Genomic DNA, 20,723 nt, shown 5'->3' with positions numbered 1-20,723 from the left:
TTTTTTAATCTCGCGTAAAGACGATGGATGTAAGCTAAGTAAAGTTTGATGTCTGTCTTTTTTGCATTGCAGAAGTTGGAGGAATTGAAAGTCCTGAACCTAGAAGGATGTTTTCGATTATGTGCATCATTGGATTTTCCAGCTCCAGCCAACTTGGAGATGTTGATACTGCAAGATTGTACTCTGATAACTCAAATTAAGCCATTCATCACAAATCTGAATAAGCTGCGTTCCTTAAACTTGAAAGGCTGTGCCAGAGTCAAGGAGCTAGAACTGTGCTTCATGGAATCTCTGACGGAACTTGTGATTGATGGAACTGGCATCCAAGGAATTCATTGCCAGAGTGGGTTTTTGAAGAATCTTGAAACACATAGTGCTCGCGACTGTCAGCTTTTGCAAGATGTATCCGCAATCGGCCACCTGAGGAATCTCTCAAGTCTCGCTCTGGATGGTGCTGATATTGATGGCCTTCCAGATAGTTTCGAATTTCCTCAGACACTTAAGAGACTTTCTCTAAGAGAATGTCGCAAGTTGGTTAAACTTCCGCCGTCCATCGGGAAGCTGAAGGTGCTGGAGGTGTTGGACCTTTCAGACACTGGAATCAAAGAAATTCCACAGGCAGTCAACCTCTTGAGAAATTTGAAGACGCTGAAGATGGAACGCACTTACCTACAAAAGTTTCCTGAAGGTATTGTGAACTTAGAGAAACTGGAAGAGATAGATTTCTCTAGCTGCAGAAGTTTGGGGGGCCAAGTACCTTGGGGTATTTCAGGACTATCGAATTTGCGAATTCTGAAATTATCGTCATCCGATGTGGCTGGCCTGCCTCAGAGCATTTGCCGTCTTCCTTGCCTCCAAACCCTAGACATACTTAAATGCGACCGACTTCACGCTCTTCCAAAGTTGCCCTCCAGTTTACGCAGTCTCCGCTGGGGATCCACAAATATGGCAGTTCCCGACTTGTCATACCTGACAAATCTAGAAGATCTGCTCTTGACAGAAGGTGAGCAGCCAAAAACCGGATGGCGCATGATGTTACCGAATCTAAAGACCCCCAAACATCAGGTGGATCGCAAGATTACCAAGCCTAGAGACCTTGCAGTTGTCCCTTTCAAGGGTCACCACTCTCCCTCGGAATTTTAGTGCCCTGACTCAGCTCCGGGAACTCTCTTTATCCTACATGAAGAAGCTAGACCTCACACAACTTCCCTCGACCTCGAGCTTGTCCACTCTGCGTCTCAAACACTGCAAGATTCGAAGGCCTGAGTTTTCTGGTCTGAACTATCTGTCGGAACTAGAACTAGACCACTGCAATTTAGCAGAGATTGGCGGCCTTGAAAATTTAAAGCTCTTGGAAGTCCTGGAAATTTCTCACTGCAGGAGGATAACAGACCTTAGTGGGCTCCAAGGAATGGGACGTCTCCGGAAGGTGCAAGTTCACTCTTCTCCTCTAGTCGTTCTACCAGAACTATCCGAACGTGTCGAAGTGGACAGATGCAATTCCGCTATACTACCTTATCTTGCATTCTTCTCGGCCAGGGGACGGATACCCTACGTCCTGCACGGACTACGATCGTACTTTGGAGTCTTTGGCAGGACATCTCCCTCAGAAGAAGCTGGAGGGCGGCCTTTCTAAGGTACATTGCTCGGACTCTGTTTAGAATTCTCTTTCAACCTGAACGAAACGTACTTGGATTTTTATTTTTCCATGAATTCCTTGAGTGTATATTGCATTGGATCTGCGCATCTTTTTCCATGAATTCCTTAGGTGGATATTGCATTGGATCTGCACAGGACCACAAAGGGTTCCCGAGGCAAATTCTTCTCGTCCTGCTATTGCTAATGGCATCGTGGACCTGATGCGGCATCCATGGGCAACGTTGCGGGGACTCCGCTGGTGAGATCTCGTCCTCAACATGGCCTTCAGTTTTGCATTTTATTTGTTCGGGTTGATTAAGTCATCTCCAGGATTTCGATTGCAGGATGGATGTGACGGACATCTAATTACAAGGAAATTACAAGAGAGCGCACTCGTGATTGTGAAGTTGAATAGGATGATTGCGATGTCGATCGAGAGAGAGAGAGAGAGAGAGAGAGAGAGAGAGAGAGAGAGAGAGAGATGCGTCTTCGAATGGAGCTGCTACTGAGAAAAGGATACTGTTCATGCATCTTTGGATAGAAATCCTGGTTAACGGAATCGATATGCTTGTATCCATCTATAAGTCCATAGATAATAAGAAATATTTGTAGAATGGAGCCTTTATGATTGAACCGCATCCTGGCAAAGCTCCATTGTCTTTAATTTCCCTTTGTTTTACTCTTTTTTTTTATGTCGGAAAATGAAATATCTCGTTAAACTAGAAAAAGATGATCGGCCTCGATAAGTGGGCTTCATTACATAAAAGTTTTCAAAAGACAAGGAGCGAAAAAGACCCATTTCAGAGGTCAAGAGTTTCTCCTATGTAGCGGTCGCACCCCTCCCCAAACTCCGGCTAGGCATCGAGAACACCCGCGACATTGTCGTTCTGGCAACATCCCCATCATCTCCACCCTCTCCGCCCTCTAGCCTGGTGGTTCGCCTCCCACCCCAACCCTCCCGTGGCCATCCTCTCCGACTTCTTCCTCAGCTGGACCCTCGACTTGGCTGACAAGCTTGGCATCCACCGGTTCTATTGGACGGTCTGAAAACTGAACCGGACCAAAAACCGGTCACTTCTGAAAAAAATTACATACGCAAACAATAACTATGCTTTATGCTTAATTGAGGCCCGAACTGTATGTGGGCTATTTATTAAAGGAGAAAGAGCTTAACCATCGTTGATTTTCTTGCTCCTTCTTTTGGGCCGAAAGGTCTTCAATTCCCATTCAGTGCCTCCACAAACCTCAACATTTGAGGCACGGCTGAGTGATCGCTCAGATAAAGGTTTAGAAGATATTTATATACAAAAAAATAAATAAAAAGAACAAAGATATAGATTGCCATCCATAAGATAAGAGGCACTGCCATCTCATATTGGCAAAGAGCACCATTAAACGATCCTCATTATAAATGCTAGACCAAAACTAACTTAATTATATTATGCATCACAAGCGCTTCAGTATTACATGCATATGAAAAAAAGGATTAACCCTTGAAACAAATCACGGAGCATAATGCTACCCCCATTGCCGATGGCGAGTGTCATGAGCTACAAGTGAGGAGGGTTAGTAGGAGGCGACGGAGGATAGAAATAGAACCACGACCGGGGGAGGCAGCAGTACATGTGCATGAAAAATGTGGCGGCGGGCTTAGAGTTTGAGGATGATGAAGGGGTGAAGGGAATGCAGCGGTGACGATGCTGGGTGGCGGAGGGGAGATTGTGACTTGTGAGTTAAGGAGGATGAGAAAACTAAGGAAGAGTAGGAGAAGACCGAGGCTAAAGAGATCATCGTGACATGCGGGTGACTACTCCAACGACCGATGATTCTGAAAAAAAATTAAGATGACGTTTGGGCTCGCTCAAAACGAGTAAAGCATGCTGATGGAATTACACTGGGCCTTCATATCTAGTGGGGCTCTAAATCCATCCAATAACATTAGCTTTTTTTTTAAATAAAAAAACCCCAATTTCAAAATCTTTTTTAAAAGTGGCATTTGACCTTTGCGTGTTTTACGAACGGTCGCGCTTTTTCCAGTCCCATTGCAGCTAAAACACTCTCTGGCCAGTGTTTTGACAATATTAACCTTTGTATGTCACATCTTTTAAAATATCCTTTTTTTGTTAGCCTAATACCCAAAAAAAAAAAAAACCTCCAACTTTAGTAATTGTGATAATTATATCTAAAACTTTTTTTGTCTTATAAAAAACTTTCAACTTTACTTTTGTCCAAATTCTACTATTCTAATACCAAAAAAAATCCTTAACTTTAGTATATGTCCCAATTATATCTATTTTTTTATCTCATAAAAAATCACAAATTTTTACTTTTATCTCAATTTTACCATCATTAGCCTTCCGTTTATAATCACGTTAGTTAATCCTATGTAGCTGGAATTTTCTCGCCAAACTTACCAATAAATCTTCGAAATTTAGAAATAGTAGGTTTTAGGGAAGACTAGATTTTAGATAGTTCGTCCGAATATCTCCATGTCTAGTCGTACTTTGAGCTGTTGAGTATTGGAGAGAATACAAAACACGCCGCCTTGATTGATTATGTATCTCCCGACAATAGGTAGCAGAAGCAAATAATAGAAGAGAAGTTCGGGATTTTTTTCATCACGCTTTGTTTGAGGTATAATTCATTAATGTCGTGATAATACCATGTAAGATTAACTAATGGTGATTATAGAAAGAAGGCTAACGGTGGTAGAATTGAGACAAAAGTAAAAGTTTGTGATTTTTTATGAGATAAAAAAATGGATATAATGTGAGACATATGCTAAAGTTGAGTTTTTTTGGTACTAGGCCTATAAAATTGGAACAAAAGTAAAAGTTTGGGGTAGAATTGAGACAAAAAGTACAAGATGGAGGTTTTTACTAGACAAAAAAAGTTTTGGATATAATTGTCACAAATGCTAAAGTTAGTGTTTTTTTTTTTTTTGGTATTGGACCTTTTTTTGTTTGCTAGTGCGTCCCGTTTATTTTTTTCTTTATCTTTTCTCTTAGGTTCTATTTTCCTCCCTCTGCTTTACTTCTCTCCATTTTTCTCCAAATTTTGATCATGGTTCAAGTCTTGGTAGTGGGAGAGAAAGCTAGGCCAAGGACGGGTAAATCTTCAGCAGTTTGGAGGATGGGGTTGTTGTTCTTGAAGGTGTCATTTTCGGTTTGCATGAGCAACTTAGTGAGCGCAGGGGAAGATTCGAGCCATGCATTTGGAGGCTGGTAGCTGATGGTGAATTGGTGATGACAGTAACAATTATGACCATGAAGATGAAGACGGAGAAGCGAACTATGCTGCTGAGCTTGATGAAAATCTGGGTGAGGGCTTTAGCTCCTAGATTTGAATCTTTAATAAGGGTTTTTCTTGTCTTCATGATTGATGGATTGAAGAGTTTGATGCAAAGTGGGGCGACGAATAAGACGAAGAGCGAAAGGGATGGGACGGGGTGCAGAGTGAAGAGATATGAGATGGGTTTTTTAACTTACAGTTGGGTTGGAGATGAAAGAGGACTAGTTGGGTGAGGATGAGGTTTCTGCAAATTCGTGTTTCAACTCCATGAGTTTCTTATGTCGGTGATAGACTGTTTTTTTGTGTGTACCAGTGAGAGACCTAATTTCAAGGAAATCATCTCATGATTGAATTTGAACAAAGGGGATAAATTACAGGCTCGCACATACATCCCAACTCATGTGTGAACCAGCAAAACAGATTGCAATAGCAAAAAGGTGTGTGTTTATTCAGAAAAACGGCAATAAGTAATCCAACAACGCAATGAGTTACAATGTGTAGAAACTAAGATCTCGTCATACCATGTCCAAACCTCAATTTTTATTTTTATTTTTTTGATCGGGCAAACTTCAAGGTGAATGAACAAAGAAATCGAGTGTAGAAAACAGAGGTATTAGATGTAAAGAAAACCGTGATGATCAAGCCTTACTTCCTCTCAGTAATGATTAAACTCAAACTGTGATATTAAAATCTCAAATTTAAATACGAAAGAATGCACGAAGAAAGGAGGGGTGGACTCAATTCCGCTTGAATAGCTCACTGACCGAAAATTGGTCTATTATTGGCATGTGAGAGGGTGTTTTAGAAGAGAGAGAACATAGAGAAATAAATGAGAAAAAGGAAAGTGGCACAATGAAAAAGCGGAAGAAGAAAAAGTAATTAAAGAATACTTTAAAAAAGGTACAACCCATAAAGGTTAATATTGGCAAAACATTGCAATAAGAAGTATTTTAGCCAAAGTGGGAGCAGTAAAAGCGCGATCCTTTGCGAATGTGAGGTCCACAAATTCATATCATTTAAGCACACTTAGTGATCAAAGCTTAAAATGCTTATCTATCCTTTTGTGATGATTTAAATAACTCCTTAAAAGCTGAACTATATCATAAGAGTGCACTGCCTTCCAATAATGCCATTAAATTGGATGAAATAACTCCCTAAAAGTTGTAATCACATACAATTTGTATATGGTACAAATCATGAAAGCTTTACAAATATAAAGATTAGGAAATATAAAACAACGATGTTCATAAAAAGGAAAAAAGTTTGTTTACTGCTACCGTTTCATCGGGATTGTCTCCTACAATGAAACATCTTTTACCAAAAGTCATTCTTCGGCTCTTAATTGAGTAAAATGGGTCCTTGGGCTAACTACTAATAGGAAACGGCACATGTAGATAAACAAACAACCAGTTGAATTCAAAGAGGAATGTACAAACGAAAATTGTTCCAGACTCTAGTTGATGACAAGGTCTCGGAATACGTAATCAATAGCATACTCTGATGTAAACAAAACATGCTGGAATTTAATCGACGGCATAGCTTGAGAATCTGGAAGTATTATGTCAAAATTTAACCGACAACACAGTACCCGGGATAGATATATAAGCCGGAATTTAATCAATGATACGAATCTAAAGGTTACAACTTCGAAAGGTAAAATGAGTGGAAAGTAAAGATAAATTTGCTTAATTTGTACTGAAACTCCTCCCGATGGATGACCGGCAGTAATGGTCTTTTAGGGCGCGCATGATAACATTTTTGCTTCAGAAATCAACTTCTGCCCAGAAGTTGATTTTTCTACTTCTTCTCAGAAACGTAAATTGATTTTTCTACTTCTACTTCAGAAGTTATTTATAATCGTAGAAATTTGTTTGGTAACGGTTGAAAATTTCTACTTTTGAAACATTGTTAACATGAAATATTCTATCAAAAATTATTATTAGCGACCGAAAAAATTTTACTTCATTTTTTAACTTTTTAAATTTCTTTAAAAATATTTGTTTTTTATTTTTTACTCCGGTGATCGGAGACGACAACTCGGCATCGGTAGTCGGTTCGGTGGTCATGGCGGGCGAAGATCGACGGTTGGCAACGATCGTGACCGGCGAAGGTCAACAGTGAGTGATGGTCGGCGGCAACGGTGGTCGGCGATTGCGGGCGGCGATGGGTAGCAGCCGGTGGAGGTCGACGGTTGGCTATCGAGGGCAATTGGAGGGTGGCAGCCGGCGATGGTTGGCAATTGGTGGTAGTCGTGGGCGATAGCCGATGGAGGTCGGCGATGGGCGGTGGTCGGCGAAGGTCCACGACAGCGAAGGTGGGTATGATCGAAAAGAGGCCGATGACATAATAAAAGAGCGCAAGATAAGAAGTACTTCTTAAGTTGGAGAAGTTATTTTTTTAACTTCTCCAATTGAGGGCAAAATAACTTCAGAAGTGGAAATTTCTTTCATAAGTAATTTTTTTTACCAAACGGATTTCTGTTTCAGAAGTTACATTACCAAACGGTTTTTTGCTCCGGAAGCACTTCTAGAGCAGAAATTTACCTCCAGATGTGTTATCATTCGCACCTCTAGTAACTATCTCATCACGTTGCATTTTTTCATGTAACCTCTATTGATTGCTTCCATGTTTCTATAAGTTTCGCACCCACTTTGTCGATTGATTGTCTTTATTGCATATCAACTGCTCCACGTTCTCCTTCCTCAATACAACGGTTGTCTCGTGATCTTATTTTCAAATAGAACTGTGTTTCCTCTAACATGTGTGTCTTTGACCTTAGTTATCTCGTCAATTGCACGATATCCACGATGGCTGCCTTGATTTCTTGCTTTCAAGCAGTAATTATTCCCCTCAATATTCGTCGTCAACGATCATATCGGCAACTACCAGTTATTCATTGTCGTATTTCGAAAATTGAATACGTGTTATTTGATGAATATCAATACCGACTACATAAGTTAAGCCTTATCTCCATCGATAGGCTGGCATACGTATAACAAAACTCACATGTCATGCACGTGGCCACATATTCTTATGTGCCATTCTCGTGTTTGTTTTAAACATGTGCTTACCGATGGCGTTCTTTTGGAGGACACGGTGCTAGCCCGTGCAATAGATACCGGGACTATCGACATGATGGTATAGCTATAGATATTGTCCAAATTAGATATATGGTAGAGGTGGCCTCCTATGGTTAATTCCTACTGGTTTTCTGTGCCTTTCTCCACCCTTTTGCTAGCCAAATACAAGAAGTGCCTTTTTGCTAGGCAAGGAAAAGGTTCTTATTAGTGTTAGAAAAATATTTTGGTTTTTCCATTTTTGGCTTCGATTAAAAATAAAAATAAAAAGTTACGAAGATCTAATTATTTATAGTCATATTCTTCAAGTTACATAAAAAAAAAAAAAAGGCAATGGTATCAATCCAAAACAGGGTAATTTTTTCGGTTTTCGGTCCACTTTCTTTGGTTGCAAGCAAAGCACGCGCGATGCAAAGTATTATTCTTCGGCCATGACTGACGTTGAAAGATGCCCATGGCAAAGACAAGAAAGGGATAACCATATAAACGGTTTTGCGACGTAATTTTTTAATTTTTAATTTATTTAAAATAGTCTTTGAATTTTAATTTAATGTATATGTGATCATAAAATTTTAATTTACTTTTGATACATATTTAATTTAGTCCCTAAATTATATATTATCCTTTTATTAATTCAATTTTTTTTAATATTTATTATAAATTAAAAGTTGAGAGGAACTCTTTGTCTTAATTGGGACAAGAAAGCGATAGAAGACCACCTTCAGTTGCTGTCTGGTAGCTTGAACGAAGAAGAGAATCCAACTGGCTTTAGCTTTCACTCGATTTGTCAAGCTTGTGTCCGCTCCGAGCATAGGCAAGCGAACCGACCCATCCTATTGTTGGGTGAACAGAGACAGCCCGAAGGCCGAATACTAATGATGTCTGTGACTGCTGACCAAGAACCTCCAATGGCGACCTCGGCAGCCGGAACGAGCAGCGACACCACCGCACTAGGAGCCGCTTACCAGGTGTTCCTGAGCTTCCGAGGGCCCGACACCCGCCACGGGTTCACCGACACTCTCTACCGCGCCTTGGTCGACGCCGGAGTCCGCGTCTTCAGAGATGACGACGAGCTCCGAGTTGGCGAAACGATCGGCGAAGCGCTTCTGGGAGCGATCGACGACTCCAAGCTCTACATCCCCATCTTCTCCAGATCGTACGCGTCCAGCAAATGGTGCCTCCGCGAGCTCGCGCGGATCGTGGACAACACGTCTAGATCAAAAGGGAACAAGAAGATACTGCCCATTTTCTTCGACGTCGAACCCGACGATGTGAAGCTTAAGACCTCTCTGTACAGCGATGCTTTAGTGGAGCATCAGAAGAGATTTCCCGACGAAGTGAAGGCGTGGCGAGAGGCTCTTGCAGTGGTTGATGAAATTAAAGGATGGATCTTGAAAAACTACGGAGGGTAAACTCTGCAGATCCTTTGACTTTCTTTTGCATCGTCTGTATAATGAATAAATAGACTAATCTTCATGGGTGTGCAAATGGGACATCTAAAAGAATGAAATTTCGAATTCAAACTTTCTGGTGAGAATCTTTGACATTTTGTGAATTTGCTCCCTGTTACTTGGTAAGCTTGGTGAATTTGCTATTTGGTTTGATTCCGAGTCTTATGTCCTGGGAGGTTGTGTTAAGTGTTTATGAATGTATGTGTGACGTGAAACAGATAGTGGATTTGTTTGTGTCTTTTGTTGAATCTTTTTCATGGCTGCCATCCTGATTTCGCAAGTTCAATGGAGGACACCGACCTGATAGATACCTGACTCGAGAACTACAGTTCTTCTCAGTTAACGAGGAATCGAGAAGTCTGATCTTACACATTGTTGTGCAATTCTGAAGTCGTGAATGGTTGTGGAACTAGTTTTGGTGGGTTCTATAAGCTTGCTGATTTCTCTCCTACCTCTCACTTCCTTTATAAGTTTAGCAAGAATAATAAGTTCCATTTGGTTGTAGCACCCCTGATACGGTAATGTTATTCCAAACAGGAGTCGATATAAATTTAGAGATATATTTTAACCTGCACTCAGTGTATTTGGACTATTAAGGACTGGTAACTAATGACAAGACCTCCCCTGTCCGATGAATTTTGAGGCAACTCAATTGAGAAATTTTTATGAGGTCCGTGATGGAAGCGGAGGGCCCAGTTGAATAAATTTCGTATTCCTTTCTAGAGTTCTGATATGAAGGCTATCTTTGTAATATACAGAGAGTGAGAATTCAGATGTATCGGTAGCTGAGGTATTGAGAGTTCTTCATGTACTCCAAATTTGACCAGTGAATTCTATGCTCCTTCACCGGTGGATGGAGGCCAATGGCCATACCACATAGGATATTGTATCAATTTCTCTCTCTCTCTTATATTCATATACATTTGTCGTTTAATTAACAGTATCGTATTCCATATTTTTCCTCAAATCCTCATCAAATACACATGACGGGTGTAATAGGATTGCATTGGGAAGTACTTTTTCCATGTACATGTTTCGAGGTTACAAGAACTTGCATATATCGTTCTTTTCTACTAAAAGACTGTATTCTTGTTGACAGGCAAGGAGAGCTTACGAAACTGGTTGTTGCTGAGGTGTTGGATAATCTCAAGACTAAACACAGATCTGTGACTGAGCATCTAATTGGAATGGATGACCGAGTAGCAGCTGTAAAAAAACTTTTGGACGTCCACGCTGGTGGTGTACGGCTTGTTGGAATTCACGGGATGGGTGGTATAGGTAAAACAACCCTTGCCAAAGTCATCTTCAATGAACTATCTTCTCAATTTGGAAACTGTGGAAGTTTCCTTAATGATATCCGAGAACAGTCAAAAAAGGATGGGTTAGTCATGTTGCAAGCCAAATTAATATCTGACATTGTTAATCGTAGATTTATAGGCAAAATTGATGACATTGGTTATGGAATGAAGAGGATTGAAGAAACACTTTGCAATAAGAAGGCATTGATTGTTCTTGATGACGTGGATAAGAGTGAACAAATCAAGAAATTGATTGGAAGTTCTTTATGTTCGGAAACTAGAATAATTATCACAACAAGGAATAGAAGTTTGCTGCAAATTAGGGGATTTAAGTATGAAATTCTACCTTACGAAATGCGGGAAATGAATTCTAAGGATGCGCTTCAGCTTTTCAGCCGGCATGCATTCTGTGGAGACTCACCACCAGATGTTTACAACCACCTTTCAAAAGAAATTGTCGGTGTAACTGGAGGACTTCCTTTGGCTCTTGAAGTTATAGGCTCGTTACTTTATCGTAAAGAGGAAGTAATATGGATGGAGACATTGGACAGGCTAAGAAGCATACCAGAGGAGGAGGTCCAAAAGAAGTTGAAGATAAGCTTTGATGCCCTTGATGAGTTTCAGCAGCATATTTTTCTCGATATTGCATGCTTTTTTGTTGATGAGGATGTAACCGATCCGATTTACATGTGGACCGCCTGTGGATTTTTCCCACGACGTGGGATAGAAGTCCTTATCAATATGTCCTTGATTAAGATAGTAAAGAAGAATAAGCTTTGGATGCATGATCAGTTAAGAGATCTTGGAAGGGAAATTATTCGTCAAGAAAGTCCGATAGACCCTGAGAAGCGTAGCAGGTTATGGATCAGAGAGGAGATACTCGACATCATAAGATCAAAAGAGGTAAGTAAGAAAAACTAGTAGTTTTTGAAATGAAAACTTATATTCCCTGTTATTAGAAGTTTACTTGTCCACTTGGTAGCTTTCTTTTCCCTGTTTCTTCTATTTAAGCTGTGAAGCAGCATAGCTATTAGTACATAAAACTTCTTACATTTAAGTTTACTCATCCTAAGTCTTTATGGGCAGAGGAAGGGAAAAATTCAAGGACTTGATCTAAATGGAAGGCATACTCAGATCTTACTTACAAATGACGAGTTTGAAAGGTTTCCACATTTAAGGTTCCTTAAATTATGCAATGGAACCTTTGTTGGGGACTTTGCGAATTGCGGTACAAAGTTAAGATGGATGTCATGGGATTCTCCTCCTCCAGATTTTAGGGTGGTCAATATGTATCTACAGAACATAGTTGTTCTTAAACTTTCTACCAATCGCTTCAATGACTCAGATGTATGGAGCCTAATCAAGGTATGGTACATGTTTACTTACTACTCTAATCGTCTCTTCCCAAAATCATTAGATGTTCCATCATTCGCAAGCTTCATTTATTTTGGCAGATGGCCTGCACATTGAAAGTTCTATCTCTTCAAGATTGTCCTAACATAACAAGAACTCCAAACGTCTCTGGATGTTCTACTTTAGAGAGGTTGACTCTCCAGGAATGCGAAAATTTGAGGACAATTGACTGCTCCATTGGGATGTTAAAGTGCTTGATTGACTTGGATATTGACAGCTGCCCCTCTCTCGAAGAGTTGCCCGATGAAATTGGAGGGCTCGTGACTCTTAAGCGCTTCTCTTTAAAGCGCTGTTTAAAGGTTAGGAAGCTCCCCGAGTCTATTGGTAAGCTTAGATGCCTATTAACTTTTGACATTTCGGATACCTCGATTAATGAACTTCCAAATTCTGTTGGAGGGCTGCCGAAACTTGAGTTTCTGTCCATGGCATCGACAAAGATAAAGGAACTCCCAAAATCTATTCTTAACTGGGCATTATTGCTTGAGTTGGATTTGTCATTTGCAAAAATCATTGAATTACCTGAATCAATTGGAAATCTAAAAATGTTGAAAGTGATACGGGTGGGTTATAATCCGATAAAGAAGTTTCCTCATGCTCTTGGAACATTGAAGAATCTTGAAGAGCTACATGCCCCTGATTGTAAATTGGAAGGTGAAATCCCTACCGAAATTGGAGAGTTGTCAATGTTGAGAATCTTAGTTTTGAGGTATAACGAAAGAGTGATTCTGCCGAGGACCATTGTCATGCTTCCTGTCTTGCAAATGCTGGACTTAAATGTGTGCAGTGAGATTCAAGGATTGCCGGAGCTTCCCTCTAGTTTGACCTGTCTACTGCTGGAATCCCGTTCTCTGCAATTTGTCCCTGATCTCTCAAACCTTACTAACTTAGTTACATTGGTCCTATCTGATGGATCTCTGGTTAGAGGCACAACAAGCTTAGCACAAACTTGTGACATGCGATGGTTAGGGAGTTTATCCAAACTGACTGAATTGAACTTATGCCTGTTGAATATCCCCGCACCGCCTACAGAACTGGGCTCCCTTTCTTTTCTGGAAAAACTTACTATGTATGGACTAGACCTGCAATCCCTCACAGAGCTTCCATCATCTCTGCTGTACTTGCGAGTCCATAGTTTCAACTCAGCAGGGTTACCCATCTCCAAGTTGAAAAACTTGTCAACTTTCAGACTCTCACGATCAGAGATGAAGGAAATACAGCTCGATGGGCTTCATCAATTGGCAAGATTTAGTGTCGTTGACTGTGAACTCCTGGAGAGGTTATCCTTTCCGTCAAACATAAATGAAATTTCTGTTATCAGTTGCCCAAAGTTAGTTGAAATTCATTTTCCAGGTGCTTTGGATTCGCTTGAGAGATTGGGTATTGAGAGGTGTGAATCTTTTGAAAGGTTAAGTTATCTGCTGGAGCAACGATGTGATGAGCTGACATTTTGTGGGGGGAGATTGTCTCTTCTATCGAGCACCTTTAAGAAGCTCAAAGAATTCAGTGTTCTAGAGTGCCCAAAGCTTGTTGAGATTCAAGTTGTGGGCATTCTGGAATTATTGGAGATATTTTCTGTGGATGGGTGCTTGGCTTTGGAAAGAGTAGGCGATTTATCAAACTTGAAGAACCTCAAGTCGTTAAGTATGAGAGAGTGTGGTGCTCTTCAGGCTGTTGAGGGCCTCGATCAATTGGAGTGCTTGTGTCGATTGCTTGTTGGTGATTATGGATCATTGGAAAGGTGGATTGATGTATCGAGTGCGAAAATACCAGATGAGTGCGAGATGTTAATTTGGGATTGCAGGGGTTCATTAAGTGAGCTCTGTTCACGTAAAATTGAGTGCTTCTCATTCAATCATTACAGAGAGAGGATTCTTCTTCGACCAAACCAGGTGCAACTTCTCTTCCTGGCTTATGTTTCTTCATTGCAAGTGCTACTCGCCCTTTCCTCTCTACCTGTTCATTTCTTCCATGTATCGTATTTATTTTCTGTTAAGAGTATTTTCGTCTGGTGGCGTTTAGAGAGTATGTTGTGTTCTAACAATTGTTGGTTATGGTATTTTTTAACTATTATGCTTATTGGATTGTTCAATTGATACCATTTCGTGTATGCTGTGGTGGTAATTGAAGAGTAATGGTAATAAGAAAATCAAGACACGCTGGTACCATAATGTATTTGTGGTGCATGTAAAACAAACTGTATCATCTCACACTGTTTGTAAGACACTACCTTTTTTGGGGACAACGTACAGACATTACTTTACCATGACAATCAATTCACTCTTACCACACACAATATACTTCAGGTTTCATGAATGAGCATATTATGTGTACTGCATAATTCATAGCCATACAAATCCAAATGTAAATATGCTGTTCTCAGTTAATAATTAAAGTACGAATAAACTTCATCTCTCAAGTTTGCAGTCTGTTGTTTCCAACCATATGAACAAATTAAGAAAGGAAACCCACGATTCTGCTAATACAGAGGAAGAAGTAACTATATAGCTAACATAAAACCAGGGCAATCACCGGCGTCATTGCAGGGAAACTGCCCCACAAGTTTAACCCACCGGCCCAAGGCAAAACTCGGACCGTCCCAATCGGATTAGAGAGGGAGAGTCTCCAGTTGACAACTTATTCTGCCACTCATTTTTTTGTAACCTCATTTGCATACTGCTGAATTTAGAGAACATTTTGAGGGAGGTAGAATCCTTGTGAAACAACAGCTCATTCTTCCAAACGAATAAGTGCTTGCTGACCAATCTGAACAGAAAGTCCAATTCAAAGTTGATAATATTTTTGCCATCTCCTTTGTCGGGTTTAGTTAAGACCACCGGTTAGGGTTTGAAGCAAAGAAGTGCTGATAAACTAGCTTGACATGGGGGCTTCTCACTGAAGATTCAAGCTTCTTGTCGTGGAACTCTGAGGATGCTGAGCATTTCTCACAAATTGTGCTTTATTTGTTGGAAGCCGTTTACATGCAACCAGCCCCAAGATTTTTCTGACATTCTTAAGGACCTGGCCTTTGAAAGCAGGCATCTATCAGATGCCTTCTCTAAGGGTTTAATTCACCAATATTTTGTCTTTTCAGAGGAATTTAACTTTGGATCAGCTACTGAAATAAATCATTTAACATCTCTAATTATCTGGTTTGTGAATGTGAATATTCTCCTATTTGCTTATGCTTTGTTTCATGCAAAAACTTCACAACCCCATTTTTGCGTTATTTATGACAGTAAATCATTGGACTGTTATTTATTATTATAATTTTTTTGTTGCAGCATCCATGGTATTATAGATTGCTTTGCTGTCTCTTATAGCCCTTGGAGATACCGTTATTGCTCGGAGGAGGAAGAGGAATTATGTCACTGATTCCATGCTCCATTGGTTTAAGTATCTCTTCCTTTCTATTGTGCATAGTAGCTCCTGTAGTGTAGCCCTTCATCAGGAGCCCATGGAAGCTTCAATTTTGTTTCGCTTCTGTTTTCAATGTGCTCTAATATGTGTCCAAAGTACTCTAATTGTATGTTCACCCAAATATTGACGGAATACATTGGTAAATGGCTTGTCATACTTTACAATTGCATTTTGCCATTATAGGTACGGAAATTCGTTCCGCTGGTCATGTTTCTGTTCACAACTATTGTTTTCTGAGTCTCATAACCAGTTCCTTGACTTATTTTTCTCAGTTGAGTTTTCATTTGTCAAACATCAAGCATTTGAAAGTATTATCATCAGAGTTGCTCAGCTTCTGGGCTTATTGTGATTAGATTAAAGGTTTAAGTTTCAACATGCTAGAGATAATTGTCTCTTGCCATGTCTAATTCGTTGTTAAATGTTTTGATCCCGCGTCTATCGACTAGAAGGAAGAAGGCTAGGTACGTACTGCACCTGTAAGGCCAATTCTTTGCACTCTCAATGAGATTAATGACTAGTTACTGAGTTTTGATTTCTTATGGTGGGAAAGAAAATCAACTTTCTATTCAAAATTACAAGCACAAGAATGATGGCACTTGACAGATATAGAAGCGCAATAGTTAAGCAGGTGAGGGGCGTCTTCAGTTTTGTCAGTCCGTTCACGTTCTCTTGAAATCTGATCTGCTAGATATTTGACGTAGGTAGATTTGTTGCCTCTCCTTTCATCATCGATACTTGTGTATTGTGGAAGCTGCAGTTATCAACTAAAGAATCTGTCAAGTACTTAATATCTCTGTAGGAATGTACTGTTTACTGTTACCTTTGAGTCAAATGGGGATTCCAAACAAAGATTCATGCGGAGATTCTGGCAATGAATGTTCAGTTCAGTCTCAGCTGTTCAAGATCTTGTGATGGGAGACCCCAAGGGAGCTCAAATTTGAACTCTTGAAATGCCTAGGTGGACTGAATTTCACTCAATGACTCCTACTCGTTGAGTAATGAGCCAGAGCCAACCAAACTACGTGCAATTGGCCCAATTTATGCCCAATGTGAAATTATTCATTGCTTTGACACCTCATGCATGAGTGGTAACCATATCCACCTACAGAACCCAACATGAGCTTTGCCTTCGGTTTCATTCGTTGTAAATTTGTCAAGAATATGCATGACCCTCCCGTTGTAATTCAATTTGTCATGCTATGGAAGAGTAAAAAAATAATTGCAGACTCAATTGCTGCACTTCTGGTAGAACTAAAATGTTGAATGTAGTGGGCATCATCTTGAATCGAGTATGTAGGTGAGCAGATTAAATGATACGAATATATTTGACGACAACTAAATTTTTTTCTCGATGTTGAACATCCAGCTGAAAATATTTCTTTCTTATTTTTTGCCGAAAGGAGAATTCAGTTCGTCCATGCAAAAATACTCAAGTTATATTATAGATTCTCCTCATGTGACGACAACGGAGACAAAAGGACAAGGTCGCATGTGAAAGACGCGAAGACAGAGGCATGGATTATCGTCTCCACATTGGATCCTTGGATAGCACCAATTGCCTTTCCTTCTTCCAAGGAGTCACTTAGAATTTTCAGAGACCTGCCCGCTGTATTCAAAGCCGTCGATTCTCTGTGTAAACCACTTTTCCTGGACACGAGCATAATTACTGAACACCTTGACCGGCTGGTATACTACCAACGCCAGTCTTAAAATATTGAACCGTGCTGGAAAACAGAAATGTTACAATCTTGATAAAGCAAACCAAACATTTTTGTCTGCATTAATGCTTCGAATGTGTAATACTGGCGACTTTCACTTGGCTGTCTATATTGAAGATCTCTAGCTCTCAGCTTAGGTATACGCGCACCAATAATTCTTCTATAGGGGCATCTGGTAAAACTTGCTCTCATGGCAAACCTAGAGGCCGGAACGAGTGGCATTGGTGCACGAGGAGGTGAGTATCAAGTGTTCCTAAGTTTTAGAGGAACAAACACTCGTTATGAATTCACCGACTACCTCTACCATGCCTTGGTAGGCGCGGGAATCTGCGTCTTTAGGGAAGAAGATGAACTCTGTGTTGGGGAGGTCATTGGCGGAGAGCTGCTTCGGGCTATTGATGACTCCATACTCTACATCCCTGTCTTTTCTCAGAATTATGATACTAGTAAATGATGCCTCTGTGAGATCGCTAGGATTGTATAGAACATGGACATGTCTAATAAATCCGAGGGCATTAAGAAGAAGATACTTTCTATTTTTTTCGATGTGGAACCTAATGATGTCAAGCTTAAACGATATTGTATAAGGATACCCTTTTGGAATACAAGAAGAGGTTCCCTGAAGAAGTGAAGGCATGGCTAAATGCTCTTGTGAAGGTAGATGAAATATGTTAGATATATTGTATATATTAAGACTAGAGTTTTTCCTTTTGTGTATGTATTTACAATTATACCCCTTCTTTGTATGTAAACATATATTGGCCTTGTGCCTAATTGTAAATCAAACATTCTATTATTCACTTCTCTAAATCTATCATGATATCGTAGCTAGGGTTTACTTTTTGAGAGTATTGTACACCAATCCACGATGCTATCGTCATAGTCCGACTCTGCGATTGTTCGACTTTGTCTCGCCCGATTTTCTTCGTCTTTCGCCTTATTCTCGCGATCGACCTCGGGTTCTATCTTCTTCACTCATATATATATATATATATATATATATATATATATATATTTGCTTTCACTGTGATTTATTGATCTCAGAATCAATGGATGATAGTGATCGAATTGATGGCATTGATGTTAAGTTGGATGGCTCTAATTATGTTATTTGGAAACCCTCGGTGATGGCTACTCTTGTTTATCGTGATTTATATGAGCATGTTGATGATGCTCGTTCTTGTCCTACATCTTTATTTGATACTGCTGATCCTAAACCTAATACTAATCAGATTGCGTGACGGGAATATGAAATTAGAGCTTGGCATTTTGTTGATCGGAAAGCATGGGCAATATTATTTGGTTCTATTAGCCCTAATCTCCGCCCCCAATTTACTCGGATTGTTGGTGTGAAATAGCTGTGGGATCAAATTGCTAAGATATTTACGCAAACAGGTTCGATTCGTGTTTATCGCCTTATGCAGGAATTTCGTTGTGCCACTCGGGGTTCACGATCAATTTGTGAATTTTATAATTATATGACATCTCTTTAATCCCAACTTGATGTATTGGTTCGTCCAGCATGTTCCACGTGTCTTGGTTGCATTGCTTGTGCTTCATTTAAAATTAAGGATTAGAACAAGAATCGTTTTTATGAATTCTTAATACAACTTTGACCAGATTTTGAGGGAGTTTGAAGTCAAATTCTCTATCGTTATCCTACACCATCTCTTTCTTATGCGGTCAAAGAACTTCAAGCCGAGGAAACTAGCGAGGAATTCTTGGTGCTCCTCCATCTCTAGATCCCTCTATAGTATTGGCCACCTCACGCCTTAATTTCCAGTTTGGCTCCTCTCAAAGATGGTTTCCGTTTTTCTATTTTCAGCGTAGTTCTCAGCATGGTTTTGTGCGTGATTCCCAGCGTGCCTCTTCTCGCCGAGGTTTCACGCTTTTTATGGTCGCGGGGGGGAGGGCAACGGGTGGGCTGGCAACGATGGTCGGCAGGGGGTGGCGGTGGTCGACAACGGTCGCAAAGGGTCGGTGGTGGTTAACGAAGGCCGGTGAAGGTTGGCGATGACACGGATGCATGGTGGAGAGAGAGAGGCACCGAAAAATGAAAAGAGATTGAAGTGAGAGAGATTTGATGATGAGAGATTACTGGAAGTAACTTTTTTTAACTTCCGAAAGTGGCTCAAAAATAACTTCAGAAGTAGAAATTTGCTTCACAAATAAAAATGTAATGTTGCGTAAGCAAACGAATTTTTGCTTTAAAAGTTACACTACCAAACGAATTTATGTTCCCAAAGTACTTCTAGACAAAAAAATTCATTTTTAGAAGTGTTACCATTCATGCCCCTAGCACTTCTAGAGCAAAAATTCATTTCCAGAAGTGTCACCATACATGCCCTTAGTAACCCAAAAAGAGGAAAGGAACTTCAAACGATGGGCTTTTGTGACCCAATTCGCCACTTTGTTTGTTGATCTATAATAGTGGGCAAGAGAAATGAACTTAAAATGGCTATGCGGTACGAGTCTCATCATTGAGCGACTCCAACTCCTATTGCACGTGTCTTTCCCAACAGTGCATTCACGATCTTAACACAATCAGTTTCTAACTCCACCGCACACTCTCTCCTCAGCTCGAACAGCTTCAAGGCTTCGATTAGCGCCAAGAGATCCTTCCGAATCGGCGACGACTACGTTACTTTCATAGCAAATCCATCCAGTAGAATATCTTTATTGTCTCGGAGGATCTCCGAGATCACACCTTCTATTGTGCCATCCAAAAAAATCCGTCGGTGTTAATTTTCAAGGTAAGAGGCTTCGGCTGAATCCAATTTCTCAAAATGATGAGCACTAACTAGTGAGAGTTATTGACTTGCAGAAAATGCAAGCTGCTTTTATTTCTCTCTCTCTTTTTTTTTTTCTTCATTTCAAGTAGATAATATGAAAGGACAACCCAAATGGATTTCAAAATAAAGAACATCGAAAAGAGATTGAGGGGGACTTAAAACCCAATTTCAAAGAAGAGAATGACGAAATTAAGCCTTAACGATCCAGTCCGCAGCTTTATCTAGGCCTATGGGTCAATGGGTCAAGCAGAATTTAGGTAAAGAAGCAAGTGCGGCCCGACCTTTATTGACCAGCATAATAACGTCCCACGGTGTGTGATCTGTTCCTGAATGTAACTGAACTGAAGTGACACCAGTCATACTCCACTGTGGAAACACGATTTCCTTTTTCTCTCTCCCACTTGGCCGCGAACTCCCACACCCTCAATAATCGCTAGGGTTTCTGCGCGCAGCGCTGATTGCGCCTTCACCACAGGGGCGAAACCACCAGGCAACACACCAGAGGCGTCTCTAATATGGCTTTCTAACCTTCTACTTTCACCACCCTTCGAAAGTATTCGGATACAATGGACGAAACGAATCGCGACTGTTAATCTTGTCGGGCCCACGTGTGTCCCCGAGCGAGCCC

General features: G+C 40.4%; 2 protein-coding genes, 1 long non-coding RNA gene and 1 pseudogene across 4 annotated transcripts in view; 3 read left to right on the top strand and 1 right to left on the bottom strand.

The window, feature by feature from the left end:
• The window catches only part of LOC115736064, a 116,457-nt pseudogene extending 114,717 nt beyond the window's left edge, over nucleotides 1-1,740 (top strand).
• Nucleotides 1-20,723, top strand: part of LOC115736058 (disease resistance protein L6-like) — a 53,877-nt gene that overhangs the window by 30,145 nt on the left and 3,009 nt on the right. The gene's annotated exons all lie outside the window — the stretch shown is intronic.
• Nucleotides 1,674-19,760, bottom strand: LOC125314707. Its single transcript, XR_007198135.1, has 2 exons — nucleotides 19,678-19,760; nucleotides 1,674-1,739 (listed from the first exon to the last, which is right to left on the bottom strand). It is a non-coding gene; the product is annotated as an uncharacterized LOC125314707 (long non-coding RNA).
• LOC115736059 (disease resistance protein RPV1-like) lies at nucleotides 10,895-15,070 on the top strand. The gene is made up of 4 exons (XM_048277576.1): nucleotides 10,895-11,658; nucleotides 11,842-12,120; nucleotides 12,210-14,057; nucleotides 14,593-15,070. The coding sequence occupies exons 1-4, from the start codon at nucleotides 10,921-10,923 to the stop codon at nucleotides 14,671-14,673; spliced, it is 2,946 nt and encodes a 981-aa protein (XP_048133533.1). The 5' UTR covers nucleotides 10,895-10,920; the 3' UTR covers nucleotides 14,674-15,070.

The sequence above is a fragment of the Rhodamnia argentea genome, chromosome 4, assembly GCF_020921035.1.
Source record: "Rhodamnia argentea isolate NSW1041297 chromosome 4, ASM2092103v1, whole genome shotgun sequence".
Lineage (NCBI taxonomy): Eukaryota > Viridiplantae > Streptophyta > Magnoliopsida > Myrtales > Myrtaceae > Rhodamnia > Rhodamnia argentea.
Note: the sequence above shows the minus strand (reverse complement) of the source record. Positions and strands in the feature narration are given on the sequence as shown.